Below are 19514 nucleotides of genomic sequence, written 5' to 3'. Positions count from 1 at the left end.
AAAGTCTAGAATAGCCGTTCAGAGCTTCCCCGCATTTCTTTTTTCCGACGGTAATCAGAAATGAAAGAATGCAGTCTGCACCAAAATCCAATTCTTACAATTAAATATTGAAGTTACTAAATGAAACATGGGGGAACCCGCATATCTTGACATCTCCGCTCGCAAATGGAAGCAGCTCAACTCTCTCATTCCGGCGCAATGGCGGTTGGATGATAAATACATTCCACGAGGAATGAGGCTATCGCCCATTGAGTCAGTGCACAAACTTGATGGTTTTGGAGATGACATGGGCAGTCTAGTGGATATTCCAAGGAAATGCGGTATTTTGAATTCCAGGGAAATTGCAATCACTGAGAATTGGGATGTCCAAGGATTATTATATGAGATTGCAGAGAAAAGACTTACCTCAGAGGAGGTTGCGTTGGCATTTTGCAAGGTATGTTTGACATCTCTTTCCACCCAAACAAGTGAATTGATCTCTATATGGTATCAATCGATTTGAGAAATCGAATCTAAAGTGATAATAGAGAGCAGCTGTTGCACAGCAACTTACGCGATGCTTGACCGAGCCTCTTTTTACAGAGGCTTTAGAACAGGCTCGACGATTAGACCACCATCTCAAACGTACAGGCAAATTGTTCGGCCCGCTCCATGGCCTTCCTGTTACTGTCAAAGACACATTCGATGTTAAAGGGGTGGACTCAACAGTCGGAATTACTGCCCTTGCTTTCAAACCTGCAATTCAAGATGCTGCGCTGGTTGAGCTTCTTCGCTCGCTAGGTGCTATCATTATCGCAAAGACAAATGTACCCCAGACAATGTCTTTCCTAGATAGTGTAAACAACATATTTGGCCGAACGCTGAATCCACTGAATCGATCGCTTACGGCCGGTGGAAGTTCGGGCGGAGAAGGAGTGGCAGTAGCAATGCGCGCATCGATGGTAGGATTTGGGACTGACATTGGTGGCAGCATTCGCATTCCAGCGATGTGCAACGGCATATACGGTTTCAAACCAAGTGTTGGTAGAATCCCTTACGGGGGAACAACAAGTGGTCAGCCCAATGGTAAGCTTCGCGTTGCCTTGAAACCAGTTGCGGGGCCCATTGCGCGATCTATCGAAGATATCGATGCCATCATGAAGGAACTTGTCCCTAGGTCGGAGCTTTTTGGGCACGATTGCATTCCCGGACTCTGGCCATCGCTTACTCCACTGAAGAAAAAACTTAGGATTGGATTATTGCTCAATGACGGGCTAGTTAATCCGGTCCCTCCGATCACTAATATACTAAAGGAGGTTTCCAATATTATTGCGCGCAGCCAAGTCGCGGATATCGAGGTTGTCGACATATCTGCTCCTGCAGTCATGAAGAAGTGCATGTTTACCGGAGGAAGACTCATGGACGTCGACGGCTCCGGGCCCCTGTTAGATCTACTTGACCAAACCGGCGAGCCTTTAATGCCTTACCTACGTGGGCGCACGAAACGGCGTCCTCCGATGTCTATTGAGAAACTTTATGCGCTATGTGCCGAACGCGATCAGATTGAAGTCGATATGCGACAGCAAATGTGGTCCTGGCCGCCATCTACAGCTACAACATCCAAGGTCTTCGCGCAAACATTAGATGCTGTCATATGCCCGGTAGCTGCGCATCCAGTCCCAAAGCACGACTCATACGGCAGCCTATCGTATACCACCACCTTTGTCCTACTTGACTATCCGACCGGCACTATACCGGTCCGTAACATGACTGAGACAGATTTGAACCTTGAATTTAATGCCGGAGACAAACCACTATCTAAATTTGATGAAGGAAATAGACAATTCTGTATGTTACACTTCTTACTCTTTGCCTCTCATCGATGTTTTATCTGACAAATATCAAAATATAGGGAAGGAAGACCGGAAGATATACCTAGGATCCCCTCTGAGCGTGCAAGTTGTCACCCCAAGACTTCACGATCATGAATTATGTCAAGTAATGTCTGTTATTGATTCCACTCTCAAAAGACATTATCAAAGCAACACCAAAGCTATGCTCTAAGATTGGCTTATCAACAAGAAAGCGTTAAAATAGCACTAATAATATATTGTGATTATTGTTATCTCCATGCTGGAAATTACTATTTAAAATAATTAGCTGTAGTTATCAAAATTACATACTTTTCATAAAAATATAAAAAATTAGACTGTAACTTTTGTTACATATATTATTTTATATTAGATTTTATTTTTTGTAGAGTATATTTTTATCTAGAAGTTATTATTATAAATAGTTCCTTTTTAGTCTATACTTTCCTTTAAAAATGTTGAATTAATAAGACCGAAAAAATGTCACTTTGTATGTGTATGTTGGATTGGCAATGATGGCAATCTTGCCCGATTGGGTTAGACTACACACTATTTATATCCTAATTACCCCGCTCAGTTCAGTGCTTTTATGCTTATATGCATGTGACCTTTATTGGGTATTGGGCATCAGCACCGAGTCGACCCCGAGTCGACCCCGAGTAGTCCTCTACTAGACTTCGGCTAATCTGACAGTGTATTGGAAGTGGCGGTTCGGGGGTGGATTATGTTAGTTAATTGCCGATTCATTATATACATATATAAGCCCATAGATCCTTTTAGTCTTGGAGCATTTGGAAGACAGCAATCAACACCAGTTGGGTAGTTACATGTCAGTGCGTCATCCTTTACAACACTTGCCGACATGCTAAGACATATTATGATTTAAATCGGAAAGGGCGTTCTGTGGTAGGTGTTAGAAGCTAAAAGTAGTAGTGAGCTAGCTTGTATCTAGTAATTTTTGCGGTGTCCAGTTAGGCGAATCCCTGTGGTGGGGACTTTCTGACATTTTCTGACCACGATATTAAACCGACCTCTCAATTATAATGAATTTCACATAATAAATCCTAATTGATTTCAAATCAATTGATTTTTTCGAAACTAATCATTCCGCGGCCCAATATGTCAGCAGGAGATTATATAATTAGTTATAATACTTTAGTTGTCAGAAGAATGGACCGATAAAATATATATGCAAGGGCAGACCTGAACAGCTTTATTTCCACATGACCTTATTAAAAAGCACCATCAAGAGAAATCCAGAACCAAATTTTTACACTCAGCAAATTGATAAATATGTCTAACGTTCTTGCTATCTTTGGCGCTACTGGCCAACAGGGCGGCTCGGTCATTAACTATGTGCTGAATGATCCAGAGCTGTCCCAGAAATATAAGATTCGCGCCATCACCCGTGATGTGGACTCAGAAAAGGCCAAGAAGCTCAAGGAGAAGGTCGAAGTAGTCCAGGGCGACGTGTACGATCGGTCTTCTTTGGAGAAGGCTTTAGCTGGAGTACACACCGTCTTCGCTATGACGGCGCCTTCACTCGGCAAGCACGGCGCTGAGACAGAGTACAACAATGGCAAAACAATTGCCGATGTTACTGTCGAAAAGGGGGCCAAGTACATAATCTTCAGCACTTTACCATCGGTTCGAGACATATCCGGCGGCAAGTACACCAAGGTCTCCACCTTTGATGCGAAAGCAAAAGTCGAGCAGTACATACGCAGACTTCCCATCAAAAGTGCTTTTTACTGTCCCGGTAGCTTTATGGAAAACTTCGCTGCCCAACCTTTCATGGCACCAAAGAAATCCGAAGACGGTACTTGGGTGATGTCTCGTCACAACTCCCCAGAATCCCTAGTCCCTTTGGTTGATGCTGTTGGGGATTCAGGGAAGTTTGTTGGTGCGATTTTAGCTGAACCTGACAAGTACGAAGGCAAGACCTTCTCTGCTGCTACAGCACTATACAGCTTGGAAGAAATAGCCCAAATCATGTCCAAAGCTACACAGAAAACGATAGTTTACAAACAGATTTCCCTTGAAGACTTCAAGAAGAGCTTACCATTCGCGGCTGACATCTTTGCTCAAGTATTTAGTTTTTCAGAGGAGTTCGGTTACTATGGTCCAAGTTCTAAGGAATTAGTTGCTTGGGCTGTTGAAAATGCTCGAGGCAAACTGTCAACTTTTGAAGAGTATTTGGACGCCCATCCGTTGCATCTTGAATGAAAATAGACCACATTTAAAATCACATGGCAAGAAAGCAGGAACGTCTGGAGCATCTTAATTGTTACATTCGATGATATAAGTCGAGGTAGTTTGTATCAGCTTTTATGGTGCTTATACAATATTTGTCGTGGAATCGTATATTTTCCAGTTGTCAATAGTCTCCGTCACCTCAATGTTCATAAAATTTTCGTGGCAGTTGATTAACTGCCGAACCGTTATTGATATGTCTATTTCTTGAACATCAATTGATGATATGTCATTCTATAGTTGCGCTTTCAGTTTCCCTACAGTGCTACGGATAATTGGCAAGTTAGACCATTATATGTAAGGAGTTGTTAATCTAATGACCTTGCCAATCTTCAAGATACAAAGCCTTGAAAGCCTCATTTAAGCCGCCAGCCCCTTCAAAGAATTTCATACCAAGTTTCTCTAAAGTATCGTCCAACAACACCGCATGTTTTGCCTCGTACTGGTCATCACGCTCTTGGATGACACATGCCTTAATCTTCTGAAGCATAGACTCAGCGGTACTTGCATCCCAAACTCCCTCACGGCTTGGAATCTGGGAATGCTTCAGTAGTTCCAAGGAAATATCGAGGGTCTCGCAATTTGTAGTTTTGAGGCCCGCATAAAATAATGCCGGGGTTAGGTGGGACGAGAGTGTAAAGTGTCCACTACCTTCAGACTGAGTTGACTTTTGGGAAGTGGAGAGAAATAAGGATATATCAGAAAGCATGGCACGCAAGTTTTCGTCAACCTCACGTCTGTAGTCATCGGGGCCGCGAGGTGTAGGGCCAAAAGTAGAGATTCTTTCCAACAGTATGGAGTGGCATGCACGTGCGTGAATTCGTAGAAGCAGTGAATGATTTTCCCATTCGAGATCATCATCTCCATATGTACCAGCCAGCTTTTCGATTACCGTACCAAATTTCCTGAACTGCTGATCAAGAACCTGCCTATCGTAAATAATTTGAGGGGGTATATCTTCGAAAGTAGTCTTCTTGTGTTTGCCGCACGTAATTAGATGGCGCATCATCCAATTTTGAAGCTTTGTAAGGATACCCTCGGCTTGCACAGTGCTAAGAAAGATATCGGGTACGACAGGAACATTTCCAGATCTCTCAGCCAAAGATACAAGGGATAATACCGGTGTACGGTCGTAATCGAAAAAGCTAGCTTGAACATCAAGCCGCGAAAGAAGGGAAGTCAGATGGAATAACATTACATCAGACTCGCTGCTAGCTAAATAAGCACTGTCCCTTTGATATTGCTGCAGAAGATTCAATCCCTGGTTCAAATGCCATATCGCTTGGTGAATGTTTCCAAGCAAGGACTCAAACATGTAAAAGAAGACGCTGCAAATCAATGCGATATCAGGGGAAGCTTCTGAAGAACCAAGGTGCATTGTCAGCCTTCGGTGACATTTTGCAATCTGTTCAATGCTTTTCGCAGGTGGAGACCGGCCTAATTTTGTTCCATCATATTCTCCACGCATATGATCCTGGTATAGTGAGCTAAGCGTCACCACAACGCTGCGAATAATTGGCTGGTGATAGCATCTTTGTAGGATCAGTCTGGTCCACAGTTCATGATCCGAAAAGCCAGCCAGTTTACCCGCAGCAACAGAGCAATAATAATGAAGCAGCTGGCGATCTGCTTGGCTGCCGGGCACTTTGAATGGGATGCTGTAAGTAGTTATCGGGATGGAGACAGGGGGGCCTGTATCTTGTACTTGGCCACCTTTCTTAGCTGGCAGGTAGCCTTTGCATTCACGGCCAGTCTGCAAACATTTTGCACAGTGAGGTTTTTGCTCGTCACACTTGATGCGTCGTATCCTTGAAGCTATTATTAGCTGTACTGCTTTCTAGCAGGGTATACCGTATTTTGCTGTGTCCATACTTGCATGTAACGCACCCCGTTCGGACCTTCGGCATACTCCGGCGTGGTTTACTCATGACTGTGGTTATTTCGGTTACTAGTAAATTTGGGTTACTAGTAATTCAATTATTTCCCGTCTTGTCGTATATTTCTTAGAAGCATGCCAGGATTTATGTAAAGTATTCAAGAGAAATGCAGGCAGAGCCGTTACTATTTCCGTTCGTGGCTTGGAGGCGCGGAGATTATCAAATGAGGGGCCAAAAATGGCCGCGCTAAAATATACGAGGGCTCCGAAGGTGCCGATTGGTCCGGCTTCAAAATATTTTGGAATATCTATCAAGAGATGAACAGCTGGAAATATAACACTGAGGTCAAAAATTGAAGCTCTTACAAATGCCGTAGCCTGCAAGTGTTGTGTTGGAATGTATTATATTTTGGTATCAGCTTCACTATAATCATCGTTACCAACTTGGCCATCTCGACACAACTGCGAAGCATAATCGATTGGACGTTCAATTTTGCGAGACTCACAACATCATTGCAAAATAAGTCGATCATTTACAAAATGCTTATTTTCCAATTTCTGGTCAACGTAGTCTACGTATCAGTAGCAGCCACAACTTTACCTTTGAACCGTCGCAATGCCCTGGTTCAATCCTACAAAAACACATCATCTTCCCTTATCGCTACTGAATTCGGCAGTGTCTTCGATGTAGATGTGTCATTATCCAACCAGACCTTCAAGCTTCTTGTTGATACGGGTAGCAGCGACACATATGTGATGAAGACGGGCTATCAATGTATCAGCCTGAATAATTCCGAATTGCTCCAGGCCGATTGTCTCTATTCCTCCAAGACATACAATATCTCCGATACGTATCGCGAAATTCCGAATGTGACGTTTGGTGTGCAGTATGGGGCAGGAATTGCAAGCGGTGTGATGGCATATGAAGATGTTTCTCTTGGTGGAATCACTGTCAAAGGCCAGAAGGTTGGCATCGCAAACCGCTCAAATCCCATGGGTGACGGCCTGAATAGTGGTCTGCTTGGCTTGGGTTATCCGTCCCTCACTTCGGCGCATCCGGGAAGAAGTGTAGACAATACCACATACTTCTTCAATAGGCTTGTCTATAACCCATTGTTCACGAACATGTATCAACAAGGTTTGGTGGAACCGTTCTTCAGCCTAGCATTAGCTCGTACCCCTCAGAATTCTTCTAACGGTTTCGGGGGCTATCTCTCGCTCGGTGAGCTTCCGCCTGTTCCCCATAGCCCAAACTTCGCTGCCGTTCCAGTTGAGATTACAAAGAATATACCGTTGAGCTTCACGTCTGGCAAACGTGTTCGATCATACTGGAGCATGACTGTTTCCGGTGTCATATATGGTCCGTCTCGTGAAGGTGGTAATGACCGACATAAGAGTTTATTAACGATCAATTCAACATCATTACAAGCCTTTGTTGATAGCGGGAATTTCTTCACTATGTTACCTGCCGCTATAGTTGATCCTATCAATGCTTTATTTTTCCCTCCCGCAATCTATAGCGAGTCACAAGGCGCATACATCGTCGATTGCTCAGCTCAAGCCCCGACATTTGGAATTCAAATAGGAAACCAGACCTTTTTCCACCGCGGCGCGGATTTGATCTATCAAACCGCTGACGGTGTCTGTGTTTCGAGTCTAATTAGTTCGGAGAGTGTCTCGCTCGACGGGGTACAGCTTAATATTCTTGGCGATTCGTTTCTGAAGAACGTAGTCGCCGTGTTCGACTTTGGTAAGAACGAGATGAGGTTTGCAAAACAACTAGATGAACCCATAGGATATTTCGCCTGGAAGAATAGATTCGGAAAAGATGATGCTAGCGAAAGGCTCACATAAAACACCCATTGCACAATTTTCTCATTGGTTTCAATTTTGCTTCATGGCTTCAACGAATTGAAGGAAAAGTGCACCTAGGACATCCGGACAACTAATCCATATCGGTCATATGATATTCGAATGAATACTCTATCCTCGAAGATGCCTCGTCGGCTGTCGAATGCTCAAAACCACACTAGAAAAGTCTAGCAAGGAGATGTCAGTACTTCGAAAGAATATTTGAATCTGCAAGACCTAGAAATACATTCCATTTCATCATATAAATATGAGAACAAATGTGGTTAATGCTCTATTAACTATTCAATTAAATCATGATCTACAATAGGAGAAAATAACACATGACATAGGAAAAAACCTAAGAAAATCAAATAATGTTTGTAGGTGGTGTGAAATCTACAGATTCATCTTCACCTATCCAATCTAATGGAAAGGTGAAATGAAATCCCAACTGCAGCAATTCAAATCGTACATGCCGCCCTGCATCGTGATCACTCGAGTAACCCTAAGATCACGACGCGAATGTATTTTTTGCTCCTTGTTGCTGAGGTATATTGTGTATAAGAAATCTATCGTATTTTCGGTTCGTTCTTGGGGGGAAATTTGACGCGCTTACTTGCCGATCTCAAGGGTGGTGGCACCGAGGACACGCTTGATGTCTGCAAAAAGAAAAGATCAGCAAAAATAGGAAAACTTATCCCCCGAAAGAGAATGACATACCTCCGAAGATGGCAAATTGGCCAGCAGTCAAAGTACCAACCATGAACAAACGAGCGCCAATACCAGAGTAAGAACCACGGAAACCGAGCTCCTTACCGATCTTGACAAGACGGCTAACGGTACCCTCACCAGGGAGACCTTTGGTCTTGTTGATCTTGGAAAGCATGGTATCGGCAGGTTGAGAGATGATGGCAGCGGCGAAACCAGCAATCAAACCGGAGCCCAAGTTGACAACGGTTTTGCCGCCGTCGGAGAGAGTGTTCTTGTCAACAACACCAAAGACGGCCTCAACAACCTTTTCGTAGACGACGAACTTGGCCATGGTATATGGCACCCTTCACCCATTAGTTTAGATTCACCATGACTCGACAAGATAGGAGACGTACTGCTTGAACAAGATGGGACCGAATCCAGAGTAGAAGGCACCGATACCTTCGTTCTTGGCGATCTTGGTGAAACCGCCGAGAAGACCGTTGGCAAAGGTGGGCTCAGAGACGAGACGAATACGGGTAGCCTCAAGAGGGCAGAGGGCAATGTCGGCGAAAAACTCGGCGGCGGCGGAAGAGGCAAGGTAGACAGCTGTGCGGTTGTTGGTAGCGGCCTCAAGACCGAACTGGTTGATGGCCTGTTGCTTGAAGAATTCGTAACCACCGAACTTGAAAGCGCCCTGGAGGAAGTAGCCAGCAGCAGTAGGACCGAAACCGGTCAAAAGGGCGCCGGCGCCCTCATTCTGGATGACCTGGCGGAATCCACCGACAAGGCCTTTGTTGTAGGTAACGGGGTCAAGCTGGATACGGGTCTTGACGCTGTAAAAGAAAAGTCAGCGACTGCTTTCCAGCTGCATTTGCGGTATCTGATGCGGTGTTTGTTCTTTTTGATGAGGCGAAAACGTATCTCGCTCCCGAGGCAATACGTGTTGTTTCTCGGGAGGCGCGCAACTGAGTCGCGAAGAACGGGCTCCCAAGCATGGACTGGGTACAACTTACACATCGACAGGGGTCAAGGCACCGTGCGTGACGGAACAGCAGACAGCGCCAGCGAAGGCGATTCTGGAGTAGAGGGCGAGGCCGCTGAGCTTCTGGGGTTGAGCCTCGACGGCAACGGGGGCAGGGGCTGAAGATGAGGCCATTGTGAAAAGGGGGAAGTATAAATTGCTCAAACAAACAAGAGTGGAGTTGGCAGTTCAGAAGTACACAGATTCAGGATCTGGAGGAGGAGAGAAGAGAATTGCAGGATAGAAATCGAAGGGATGGAGGTGGCAGCAGAGTCGCACCGGCGGAAAGAAGAAAGAAGAGAACGACAAGTTTTGATCCGAAAACTTTTCGCCGGCCAATCGCCGCGCGGCGCACGGGGACCGCCCGGGACCGCTGACTGGGCGACTGCCATCACGTGATTGCATATGTTATTCTTGTTCCTTTTTATTCTTTAATTCTTTTATTCCTTTATTCTTTTATCCTCATAGCTTGCGCCTTCTGCCGAGATCTCGCATGCTGTGAATAGTCTCGCCCATGTAGTGCCAACATCACAGAGACTCGCCGTCAATTGATGGTGGCAAGCCAGTCAGTTCCCTGCGCCCGAACGCGAACGCGAACACGGCAATTGATGCAATCCGATTGTTCCTGGCTATCTCCGGATTTAACTCCACCGAGAACTCCGATACGTCGACTGGCCACGAAAAAGTATATCTTCGCTACCTCTCCCAAGTTTTGGTGGATGGACTGGCTGCTGCTGTTGGTGTAATATTATATATAATGACGACGAAATTTGACATATCTCCTGAAAAGCAGGCAAGTGTGCCTCGTTTCTTCTACCAACAACTTACCTTTACACCTGCCGAAGTACGAGATGTAAGTCTTCAAGGAAAGACAGCTATTGTGACTGGGTCAAATACGGGAGTAGGGTTTGAGACAAGTCGCCAGCTGCTAGACCTAGGTGTTAGCAAGCTCATTCTCGCTGTGCGCAATGAAGACAAAGGAAAAGCCGCCATGGCTAAGCTGATCTCCTCGACCGCTCGCAAAGACCTGAGCGAAGATACCATCGAGGTATGGAACTTGGATCTTGCCATATACGCCTCAGTGGTTGCATTTGCCAAGCGTACCAAGAGTCTTGATCGTCTAGACATTGTCGTTCTCAACGGCGGTATAGCACCTGCAAAACGAGTGTTCAACATACAAACCGGCCACGATGAGATGATCCAGGTTAATTATCTATCGACAGCCCTTCTAGCTATTTTAATACTTCCTATTATTAAGGAGAAAAGGGCTAATCAGGAACATCCCAGTCGCATTACACTGGTGTCATCTGAAGTATCTGGTTGGACGAATTTTAAAGAAAAGAAAAATGACCCCTTCCTGCGCTTGACCAGCCTGGGAACATAGACATGCTAGACCGAATGTTTGTATCTAAACTCCTCGGTCAATTCTTTCTGACCGAGCTCGCAAGGATTGTACCTGTCTCGGTGGCGGTCATCAATGCAGCATCACCTGGCACCGTCCACGACTCGGATTTCAACCGTGAACACGACAAGACATTCTCAGGCGCCATTGCTAAAAAAATAATGCGCCGCATAGGTTCGACATCCGCAGTTGGTGCCTGTATGATCACAGATGCTGCAGTTCAGCATGGCGAGGAGACGCATGGCCAGTTTCTGTCTTTTCAGAAGGTGGTACCGTAAGTTCTGATTTTTGCAACTGGCCTCAAATTCAATTCGAATGTATTGCTAATAATATGGATAAATAGGATGGCACCGATTTTATATACAGAAGAGGGAAAAAGTATTTCAAAACGCCTTTGGAAAGAGACAATGGCCGAGTTTTCATTCGCAAAGGTCGAAAATATTTTACAGGAGATATGTGAGGATCTAGCAACTGGAGACATTGAATGACACAAAAGTTATTATTCAGAATTCACAAAATCTATTCTAGATATGTGTTATATGACTCCATGTATATATGTATCCGTCGACGTCCCAGTAAGGAACCCATGCAAAACATGGGGGAAAATATAGAGCAACCCCCGAAAAGCAAAAAAAGGGATCAAATAAATGTATACCACGGCACAGAGTCCACCTTAAGCTATAGGAAATCCATTTTAACGACTCGTGAGGGCGAGTGTTTCAGAAATCTCATTGCTTTCCATGCGGCCATACTTCATGAAGTCCCCTGAGCGCGATGACCATCTCCATTTCTTGATCAAAAGGCCAGGATGGTATATAGACAGAGTGAGGATCACAATAACCATGAGGAATGCATCAAAGACATAAATGAACACCTCATACTGACCTAGAGGATCCTTCTTTTGGCCTGATGATATCCCTTTTGCGGTCCCGAATTGAATGGTCCGGAAGAGATTTCGAATAGACAGAGCCAGGCAAGCTGCATACATCACCCACATATAACGCTTCCAGCTCACCTCCGGAGTCTGGATAACGATGTTCGTTGGGGACGCCGCAAGCCGTCGATGAAACTTCAGCGCCACTAAAACAAACAGACCGAAAATCACCAAAGAGAATATAAGACCACCTAACACAACATGCCGTCCAATGGACATCACTTTTGCGTCCCCAGTGATTTGTACACCTGCACCGCCAATCTGAGTACAGAAACAGATGATGTCGTTGAGTACGAAAATAAATGTAAGCCATTTGGTGCGAATACTCGACATGTGTTCCGCATCGCAGGCTCGAATAACCCGTGCAAGGGTCATATATATCGTTGCAGCCACCAGGGCCGGTGCACAGAGAATGAGCATTTCTTGGAGTGCCCACGACCCGATCTTCGTTCTATTATTATGGGACCATGCCCTTCCGTAGTAGCCGAAGGTTTCGCCTGCATCAATTGATGGATTTATTAGCAACATGACTTTGCCAACATATCTTTGTCTATTAGAGTAAGTTGACGACATACATATTCCGCCTAAAACTAGCGGGATGAAGTATGCGGCTCGGAAAGGGAACATCAAGACAAAGTGAACAATAGTAAGGACACCAAAAATTGCCATGAATGCATATCCTGCGGGCGCTGAAGGATTGTATGGGTAAAATTCCACGTATGGAGAGGATCCATTGGTGCCATTATGAAATACAAAATCCATTTTAATGATGCTGATGTCGAAATCTGCTAGGCTATTAAAGAGGTAAGAAGGAGAGGAGATAGAATGAGATTGTTCCAACGAGAATGACTATAATTTGAAAGGCTGAAAGCTCGATTTTTATAAAGGAAAAATTTGTTGCCTTGCTTTGCTTCTTCCGATGGAAAATATAGTGTAGTTCAATCAGTCGTCGAGCATATAGACCAGCGTTTCCGTATCGGGTAATCAGAAAACGAATACGCTCAGGAATCTCCACGACGCAATCTAATTTGGGAGATAAGCTCTGCCCCTGGCGCCGATTCCGCCAATGGTAGGGTGTTTGCGAGCGCTAATGTGGTGGTGAAAGTCCCACATGGCGTGGCCACGGCGTCTCGGCCAGTTTTCGATTACACTTTTGATCTCCAAAATCTTGCAGCCTGGGTCTATTTCCAGTTTGTTAACTCGATAAGAATTACAGCAGTGCAAGCCTAGCTTTGCCTGTCAGAACCATACTCTGTTCTCGTGCTCCTATGCATGAATCCGGACCGCCACCCTTGAAATCTTAGTGCAATGTCAAAATTCATTGTGGCCAGTGGTTGACGTCCTGGCCCCGGCAAAAGATTTACTCCAAAAATCAGTCAGCATTCCCAAAACGGAATTCGAGAAAACCAAGAACGAATACGATACATAGCTGTCTCTGCTATGATTATTTGCTAGAGCTCAATACTTGACAATGCGGGACAAAGCTGCAGCGAACCCACATAGAGCACGCAGGACGCACCAAAAGTCACGCCTAGGCTGTTTAAATTGCAAGAGACGCCGCATTAAGGTAAGATATATTAATGAGCCTACTAGTAGACTTAGTGCCTACTATTGTCTTCCGTTATGTTATTCAGGCTTGTATCTATTGGTTTCTGTGGCTCCTTCTGACTGTATTGGATGCTATTTGTTCATGTATTCCTGTTTCTCCCTTTGAACATAGGAGTTTTGGGATTCTCCTCCTCCGTTAAACTTGTCACGAAAATAATTTCCGTCGTACGGCTCCTATCTGACTGGATCTAACTCTCATAGTGCGACGAAAAGCAGCCGTTGTGCTCAAATTGTGCAAATCATGGGATACATTGCGAATTTCCGTCGCATTTGAGAGATCATTATTCGTCGGCTGAAGGCAGGTTGGGTTTTTCTGTACCACGACCACCTTCGGAATCATATCGATTTAGAAACTATGAATTTTCGCCTTCGGGGGTAAAACAAGTAGCTTCACCCAGAAAAGACAATGAGAGACAGAAGTATACTACTTCTAATGGGACGCAATGTGATCTCTCCAAGCAGGCCTCCGACGTGATTTCATTTGTTGATCTTGAACTCTTCCATAACTTCACCGTTGCCACATACCGAACTTTTGGAGACAACCTGGAGGCCTACGACGTTTGGCAAACGCACATTGTTCAATGGGGCCTTAGTTTTCCCTCAATATTTCATCTAATGCTAGCCCTATCTGCTCTTCATCTCAGTTATGAGCGGCCTGATCTTCGAGAAAAGTATATTCAACAAGCCGACAACCATTTCACTTTCGGTGTGCGGTCTGTTACCTCCGTGCTCTCACAAATAACTCCTGATAATTGTCAAAAAGTCTATATTTCGGCGGTAATGATTTGCTTTGTGTATTTTGGCAGAGGACCTCGGCCGGGAGAATACCTCATTTTTAGTCAAAATGGCCCTGCTGAATGGCTAGTCTTGATGCATGGAGTGAGATTGCTTGTTCAAAATTATCGCGACAAAATCTTCTGCGGAATTTTGATGCCCAAAGAGAAAAGTATTGAAAGGGATATTCACCAACCGTTGCTTGCGGAATTGCATGAACACATTACGCATATACAAGTAGTCGAAAAACTTGTAAATGACAATGTTTCAGATACGACCTACCGTGCTTTGTATGCGTCGGTGATCAAGGACTTGCTGTCAATTTTGACAGAAGTATACCAAAAGCGTTCTGCCCAGATACCTAGGGCAGGACTAACACAAGTTTTAATGGGTTGGCTTTATCGGCTTCCAACGGAAATTGTGGCTCTACTGGAGCAGAAAGACCCCCTTTCACTCGTTATTTTGTCTTATTGGGCAATGCTGCTGAGCCATATGAGATCAGTATGGTTTATGAGAGGTTGGGATAGGCATGTACTCGAAGGTATTCGTGCTAACCTTCCAGCGAGATTTCAATGGTGGATTAAGTGGCCAGAAAAACAAGTTCAGATGTACGATGAACGAAGTTTAGAATAACGCCATTTCTTTCCTTCCATATCCTACATGTATTTTTACAACTTAATCGGCGCTCTCTAGCACAGCCGTGAAGTGAAGCCTTTACGACGATCCTCGGTTCAAGTTTGATTTAAGAATATAAATTCTAAGATTGGAACTTAGATGTGTATAAGAAGAGAAAAGAATGGAAAAGGAAGAGGAATGAATTGAATTGAAAATGAGAAAGTTATAGCCCGAACGAACTTTTGAAAGAAATTCTTTAGCCCGAGTAATTGAGCGTGCAGTCCAGGGTTACTTTCCCGGGATTCAAGTGCCCACCAAGGCTAGGATTATAGGCTTCGGCAGCAGTGTAGGCATTGTTCACAACTCCCGAATTTGTGATGGATGAACATGTGTCTGTACCCGTAGCACATATATTCATACCTTGTACAGTGAAGTGGGCATTTTGAGCCTGGATAACAGAGACGTCAAATCCAGAGGCTTTAGTGGACGCATGGGCAAATTCAAATTCACCCCATGTGCTGGAGCAACTGCCCCATTCGTTAAGGATGACTTTGTCACCAGGAGAAGCACACCATCCACCCGCTGTATCGACGTCGAAAGCAATGTACTTGGTTTCGCCTGGTTGAATCGTAAAGTTTTGAACCCACTCTCCGAAGTCGCCGTTGAGGCCGCCATCGGTACCACATTTATTCCAAACCACAACGTTCCATGATTCGGTAGTGCTAGCAGGCAAAGTCATCCGTGTGACATAGTCGAAGTCGGGAACCCACTTCTCATCGATGACAAGAATGTTGCTGCCGTATGGGTTACCGTGGTTGCCGCAGTATGAAATGTCAGAGCCCGTTGGAGGAGTCACGCCGCCAAATTGAGGTTTGTCTGTAGGAAGGGGCGCAGGGCCAACAGTGCTGCTACTGCTTGGTTGAATATCTTGATGGCGACGCTCATGACCGTGGCCGTGGGTATGAGCAGAGGCAGTGCTGGCAATCAAGGCTGCGAAACAGGCTTTGAGCAACATTATTGCTTCGATGTTTATTCACCTAGGTGAAAATTTGATCAAAGAGAGGAGAATTAAAAAAAATAGATAAACCGTTGTTCGTAGGGATCGTGGAAAAGTAAAGTAAATAGACAAATATAACAGTGAAGTATATGACAAAGTATCGAGGGCAGAGGACAAGAAATAGGAATTTTCATTTGTATATAATGAATCATCCTAGAGTATCCTGGAGCATCCAGTCAGGATCTCATCTTAACACTTAGAACTAAATGGCTCTGGACGCATCGAAACAAAGAAACGCCACGTCGCTTTCAGCCAACAACAAAGTCAGCATTGCCGCCGGTGCGGGTTTGGCGGCAGCCTCGTCACAGTCCTATTTTTGGTGACCGTATTTGTATTGAAAGAGATAGTATTTCTCAACGTTTATCGCGCAAAAGCCAACACAAAATATTTATTCTCTCATTACTTTGTTTCATGACTGAAATGTCGGTTATTGAGACGGAATCCCGAGTAAGTTGGAAGCAGAGAGGGATAAAAAGGCAACTTGAGACATACCCCTCGCCGAGCGTCGACATGGTTATTCCCATTTATGTAACGACCCGATAACCGCCGGCCTAGACCATCAGGGGTGAAGCACTCCAAGGCGCCTATATGTATCTAGTGTCACAGATTATTCCAACCCCATGAAATTATTTGCCAATCAGCACTTCCTGTGATTATAACCCAAGAGCAAGAATGGCCAGCATACCACTGTTATGACACTAGCGCTTAAGACCGTAATTCGTTCATTTATCATTTTTCATTACCCCTTTCATTTCATTTTGTTTCTGTTTCTTTTTTGCATATCCTTTGTTCGGAAATTTTAAGAGACAAACAACCGATTCTCTCACATGATGTTGATGAACGACATGGGAGTGATACGTATGAAGGAGCGGTCACCCAATGCATATCTACCAATACGGTTTACGTTTGTGTTACATGAGAAATATTCCAGGGTCAATATACTGCGAAGTGAGGGTCATTAAATATATTTGTTCCGAGATCGACAAAGCCAACATCTCAATTAGCCCGACATAATCGGATACCGAGCTGTAATCGTGCCCAAATCTAACCTCTGAAGTTTCTAAAAGTATTCTCGCACGAAGTTGCCAGGAGTTCACAAATCCCGCACCAAGAGCTCCAATTATCCCCGCAAGTCTGTGCGAACCCGGTTTCTCAGTTCTATTGACGCCAAATAATCGATTCAATGGCAGTTTAACAGCAGATATTCATCTGACGGCGCATGCATTCCAAAACATTTATTAGAATCTTATGAATAGCCCAGATAGTTACCGGAAAATTCACCGAGCTTGCATTTTCGCGTTGGCGATTTCTTGCACGCCTTAGAGGGACCAAATTACCATCACTCTCGGAGCTAGTGCACGTTGGAAAACAACCATGTTCAAACTGTTGACTGGAGTCTGACACACTGAAACTGGAGTTATTTTCGTGAGTAATCAGGATTTAGAGGAAGTGGAATTCTGGTAATCAAGTGTGCTTTGTGAAGTGGTAAGTTTTTAATTGATTCTGCTTGCCGTAGACTGATAAAGTGAAAACTTTCTGAAGAATAACTTACTTTACTTAAGGAAATCCTTAGGATTTCACTGAGCAAAAACACGCTGTAGTGCAATTAAAATAAGAAACACTCTCAATTATGCCCTAATACAAGTTTGTATGTCACACTTGCCTTGACAACTATGGCATGTTGTATAATAACTACCGCAATGAATAGCCGCTGAAGGGACGGTTGCACATATCAATATTTGCTACATCACTTTGCAGGAGGTGAAGGTGTGGAGCCTTTCCAGTAAGTCTAAAAAAAGTAATTAGTTTATACTACTCATACTCATAATCGCTGCGAAATTGCAGCTGGATTTTTGGCCCCATCTTGCACGAGATCATTTGATAGAGAGCGAAGCTGCGACACAGGTTCAGCCACCCACAATTATATAAATAACCTTAAGTTTGAGGTCGAGGGTAGGATCAATTTGTTTTATAGAGAATATTAATCTCAGTTCGAGAATGAAGATATTTGCTAAGTTAATATGCCAAACCCAGCATATTGTTGCGACCATTATCAGCGAGAATAGAGAGAATAAATTCCCCAATATGTTTTGTGGAATGTATGTACTGGAAATCACATACTTCTTCGGTATATTGTAATGCCTTTTTTTACGAGGTAGTTTTCTATCTATTGACTGAGTAACTGGACCACGTCATTCAAAGCGCATTGTAATGTTAGACCCAAGTATGGAAGACGTAGGTATACTTGAGGAACACAACGGAAAGATCAATTAATTTCTCGTCTGGCAAACTCACTGGTTTTGAAAGATGAATCAGGTAGGTTGAGAGCATGAAAAGTTCCATTGCTACTGTACCGTTCTCACAAGATAACACTGTTTCTAAAATTTCCCTCGTGCCGAGTGAGATGAATGTACTACCAGCAGCAACACATCCCCATGAGTCGTGCAGAAAATCCGCCGAAAGCTAATTTAGAACAATAATTCAAGTTTGATACCCAAACAATGGCATGGCGCGGATCGACCACTCATACCAATTATTTAATGTTAGTTTGATTGACCTTTCCGGACGAATAGCTGCATATGCGTAGCAATCGTTGATAATAATGTATGCGAAGCAAGTTTCCGGAGTAAATTAAAGTCTGGCAAACAAGTAATTTGCAATCTGTGTTGCGTTTGGGTGATAAGTCATGCAAGATACCGATGTAGCCTCGTGAACATTCGCCATCGCGATTTTATGCTTATTTCCGAATGGCACAGGTATTGTCAAACAGCTCTATCTAATACTGCTTGGTGCCCGAGCCTTGGTTGTAACTTACATATGCCAATTAAAGCCATCACGGACCTGCAAATATCTTAGCAGATAACGATGAGATATCGATTGCTCCCATCCCGGAAACCTTGCTTCAATCACCCATGGATGAGGCTGGCCTGTATGAGTATCCATAATATGAGCTATGAAATAGTACTGAATACCGCTGCATAGAAAGAACTATCTTCGACTCTAGGGTTTCCCATTGGATCTCCCAAAATTACATATGGACGCCTTTGTACGTCACATTTTCTAAAAATAGATCGGTCGCCCTCATATCTGAGACATCATGCTATCCAGAGTCGATGGATTTCCAACAGACTGTTATTGATGTAGGACCGGCTTCTTATGGCAATCACCTGCAGAATATATCAGTATATCTAGAATCACTTCTTAAGTTCCTCCGTGGCGAGTGATTCTAGGCTGTGTTGGCGGGGCCAATCAGCACTGCCCAGCGATGCGGCTCCAGGCAACAGCCCCGCTCTGAACCCTACTCGGAACAAGGCAAGTATTTAAACAGAGCCCAGCCTCGTGAAGACCAAAGCTGGTGTTTGTCCTTTCATCTTCCCACTTGCTGATTCTTCCAAAATCAACAGAATAGTAAACAGAACAAAAGAAGAAACAAAAAGGAGAAGTAAAAACAAAAAAAAAAAGATTCACATCACTAAGCTCCCAACTTCACTTACATCATGGAGTCTCGAGGCAGCCTCTTCTCGCAAACCCTCCTAGACATCACCAACACGAAGCTAGAAGAGCTTGCCAAGGGCCGCAC

At 44.2% G+C, this 19514-nt stretch overlaps 9 protein-coding genes across 9 annotated transcripts; 5 read left to right on the top strand and 4 right to left on the bottom strand.

Annotated features, from left to right (window-relative positions):
• The first annotated feature begins 49 nt into the window (after positions 1-49).
• On the top strand, positions 50-2109 carry BGW36DRAFT_340240 (putative general amidase). Its single transcript, XM_046213066.1, has 3 exons — positions 50-436; positions 528-1827; positions 1892-2109. Exons 1-3 carry the CDS (start codon positions 128-130, stop codon positions 2041-2043), a joined length of 1761 nt encoding a protein of 586 aa, XP_046073389.1. The 5' UTR covers positions 50-127; the 3' UTR covers positions 2044-2109.
• Positions 2110-3143: 1034 nt separating this feature from the next.
• Positions 3144-4076, top strand: BGW36DRAFT_426607 (uncharacterized protein; the record flags this gene model as incomplete). The annotated part of the gene is made up of 1 exon (XM_046220292.1): positions 3144-4076. The coding sequence occupies one exon, from the start codon at positions 3144-3146 to the stop codon at positions 4074-4076; it is 933 nt and encodes a 310-aa protein (XP_046073388.1).
• Positions 4077-4246: 170 nt separating this feature from the next.
• BGW36DRAFT_152791 (uncharacterized protein) lies at positions 4247-6138 on the bottom strand. The gene is made up of 2 exons (XM_046209523.1): positions 5976-6138; positions 4247-5911 (listed from the first exon to the last, which is right to left on the bottom strand). The coding sequence occupies exons 1-2, from the start codon at positions 6029-6031 to the stop codon at positions 4417-4419; spliced, it is 1551 nt and encodes a 516-aa protein (XP_046073387.1). The 5' UTR covers positions 6032-6138; the 3' UTR covers positions 4247-4416.
• Positions 6139-6519: 381 nt separating this feature from the next.
• Positions 6520-7833, top strand: BGW36DRAFT_426605 (aspartic peptidase domain-containing protein; the record flags this gene model as incomplete). Its single annotated transcript, XM_046220291.1, has 1 exon — positions 6520-7833. One exon carries the CDS (start codon positions 6520-6522, stop codon positions 7831-7833), a length of 1314 nt encoding a protein of 437 aa, XP_046073386.1.
• Positions 7834-8442: 609 nt separating this feature from the next.
• BGW36DRAFT_295012 (putative mitochondrial phosphate carrier protein) lies at positions 8443-9679 on the bottom strand (the record flags this gene model as incomplete). Its single annotated transcript, XM_046211139.1, has 4 exons — positions 8443-8489; positions 8551-8885; positions 8937-9356; positions 9537-9679. 4 exons carry the CDS (start codon positions 9677-9679, stop codon positions 8443-8445), a joined length of 945 nt encoding a protein of 314 aa, XP_046073385.1.
• A 622-nt stretch (positions 9680-10301) lies between these two features.
• BGW36DRAFT_396553 (uncharacterized protein) lies at positions 10302-11434 on the top strand (the record flags this gene model as incomplete). Its single annotated transcript, XM_046218183.1, has 3 exons — positions 10302-10856; positions 10916-11220; positions 11290-11434. The coding sequence occupies 3 exons, from the start codon at positions 10302-10304 to the stop codon at positions 11432-11434; spliced, it is 1005 nt and encodes a 334-aa protein (XP_046073384.1).
• Positions 11435-11534: 100 nt separating this feature from the next.
• BGW36DRAFT_448990 (RTA1 like protein-domain-containing protein) lies at positions 11535-12642 on the bottom strand (the record flags this gene model as incomplete). Its single annotated transcript, XM_046221768.1, has 2 exons — positions 11535-12377; positions 12456-12642. The coding sequence occupies 2 exons, from the start codon at positions 12640-12642 to the stop codon at positions 11641-11643; spliced, it is 924 nt and encodes a 307-aa protein (XP_046073383.1). The 3' UTR covers positions 11535-11640.
• A 709-nt stretch (positions 12643-13351) lies between these two features.
• On the top strand, positions 13352-14895 carry BGW36DRAFT_358429 (putative C6 finger domain protein; the record flags this gene model as incomplete). The annotated part of the gene is made up of 2 exons (XM_046213965.1): positions 13352-13447; positions 13690-14895. 2 exons carry the CDS (start codon positions 13352-13354, stop codon positions 14893-14895), a joined length of 1302 nt encoding a protein of 433 aa, XP_046073382.1.
• A 119-nt stretch (positions 14896-15014) lies between these two features.
• On the bottom strand, positions 15015-16090 carry BGW36DRAFT_152717 (uncharacterized protein). Its single transcript, XM_046209522.1, has one exon. The coding sequence runs from the start codon at positions 15890-15892 to the stop codon at positions 15134-15136; it is 759 nt and encodes a 252-aa protein (XP_046073381.1). The 5' UTR covers positions 15893-16090; the 3' UTR covers positions 15015-15133.
• Positions 16091-19514: the final 3424 nt, after the last annotated feature.

Source organism: Talaromyces proteolyticus, assembly GCF_021365285.1.
Source record: "Talaromyces proteolyticus strain PMI_201 chromosome Unknown BGW36scaffold_5, whole genome shotgun sequence".
In the NCBI taxonomy this organism is placed as follows: domain Eukaryota; kingdom Fungi; phylum Ascomycota; class Eurotiomycetes; order Eurotiales; family Trichocomaceae; genus Talaromyces; species Talaromyces proteolyticus.
Note: the sequence above shows the minus strand (reverse complement) of the source record. Positions and strands in the feature narration are given on the sequence as shown.

What these genes read in the sequence shown, in the direction of transcription:
- BGW36DRAFT_152717 (XM_046209522.1), bottom strand. Translation starts at nt 15,892, where the DNA reads ATGTTGCTCAAAGCCTGTTTCGCAGCCTTGATTGCCAGCACTGCCTCT.
- BGW36DRAFT_152791 (XM_046209523.1), bottom strand. Translation starts at nt 6,031, where the DNA reads ATGAGTAAACCACGCCGGAGTATGCCGAAGGTCCGAACGGGGTGCGTT. An exon ending in ACGGGGTGCGTTACATGCAA is followed by an intron (nt 5,912 to 5,975) that starts GTATGGACACAG and finishes AATAGCTTCAAG; the next exon opens with GATACGACGCATCAAGTGTG.
- BGW36DRAFT_340240 (XM_046213066.1), top strand. Translation starts at nt 128, where the DNA reads ATGGGGGAACCCGCATATCTTGACATCTCCGCTCGCAAATGGAAGCAG. An exon ending in TTGCGTTGGCATTTTGCAAG is followed by an intron (nt 437 to 527) that starts GTATGTTTGACA and finishes AAGTGATAATAG; the next exon opens with AGAGCAGCTGTTGCACAGCA. An exon ending in TGAAGGAAATAGACAATTCT is followed by an intron (nt 1,828 to 1,891) that starts GTATGTTACACT and finishes ATCAAAATATAG; the next exon opens with GGAAGGAAGACCGGAAGATA.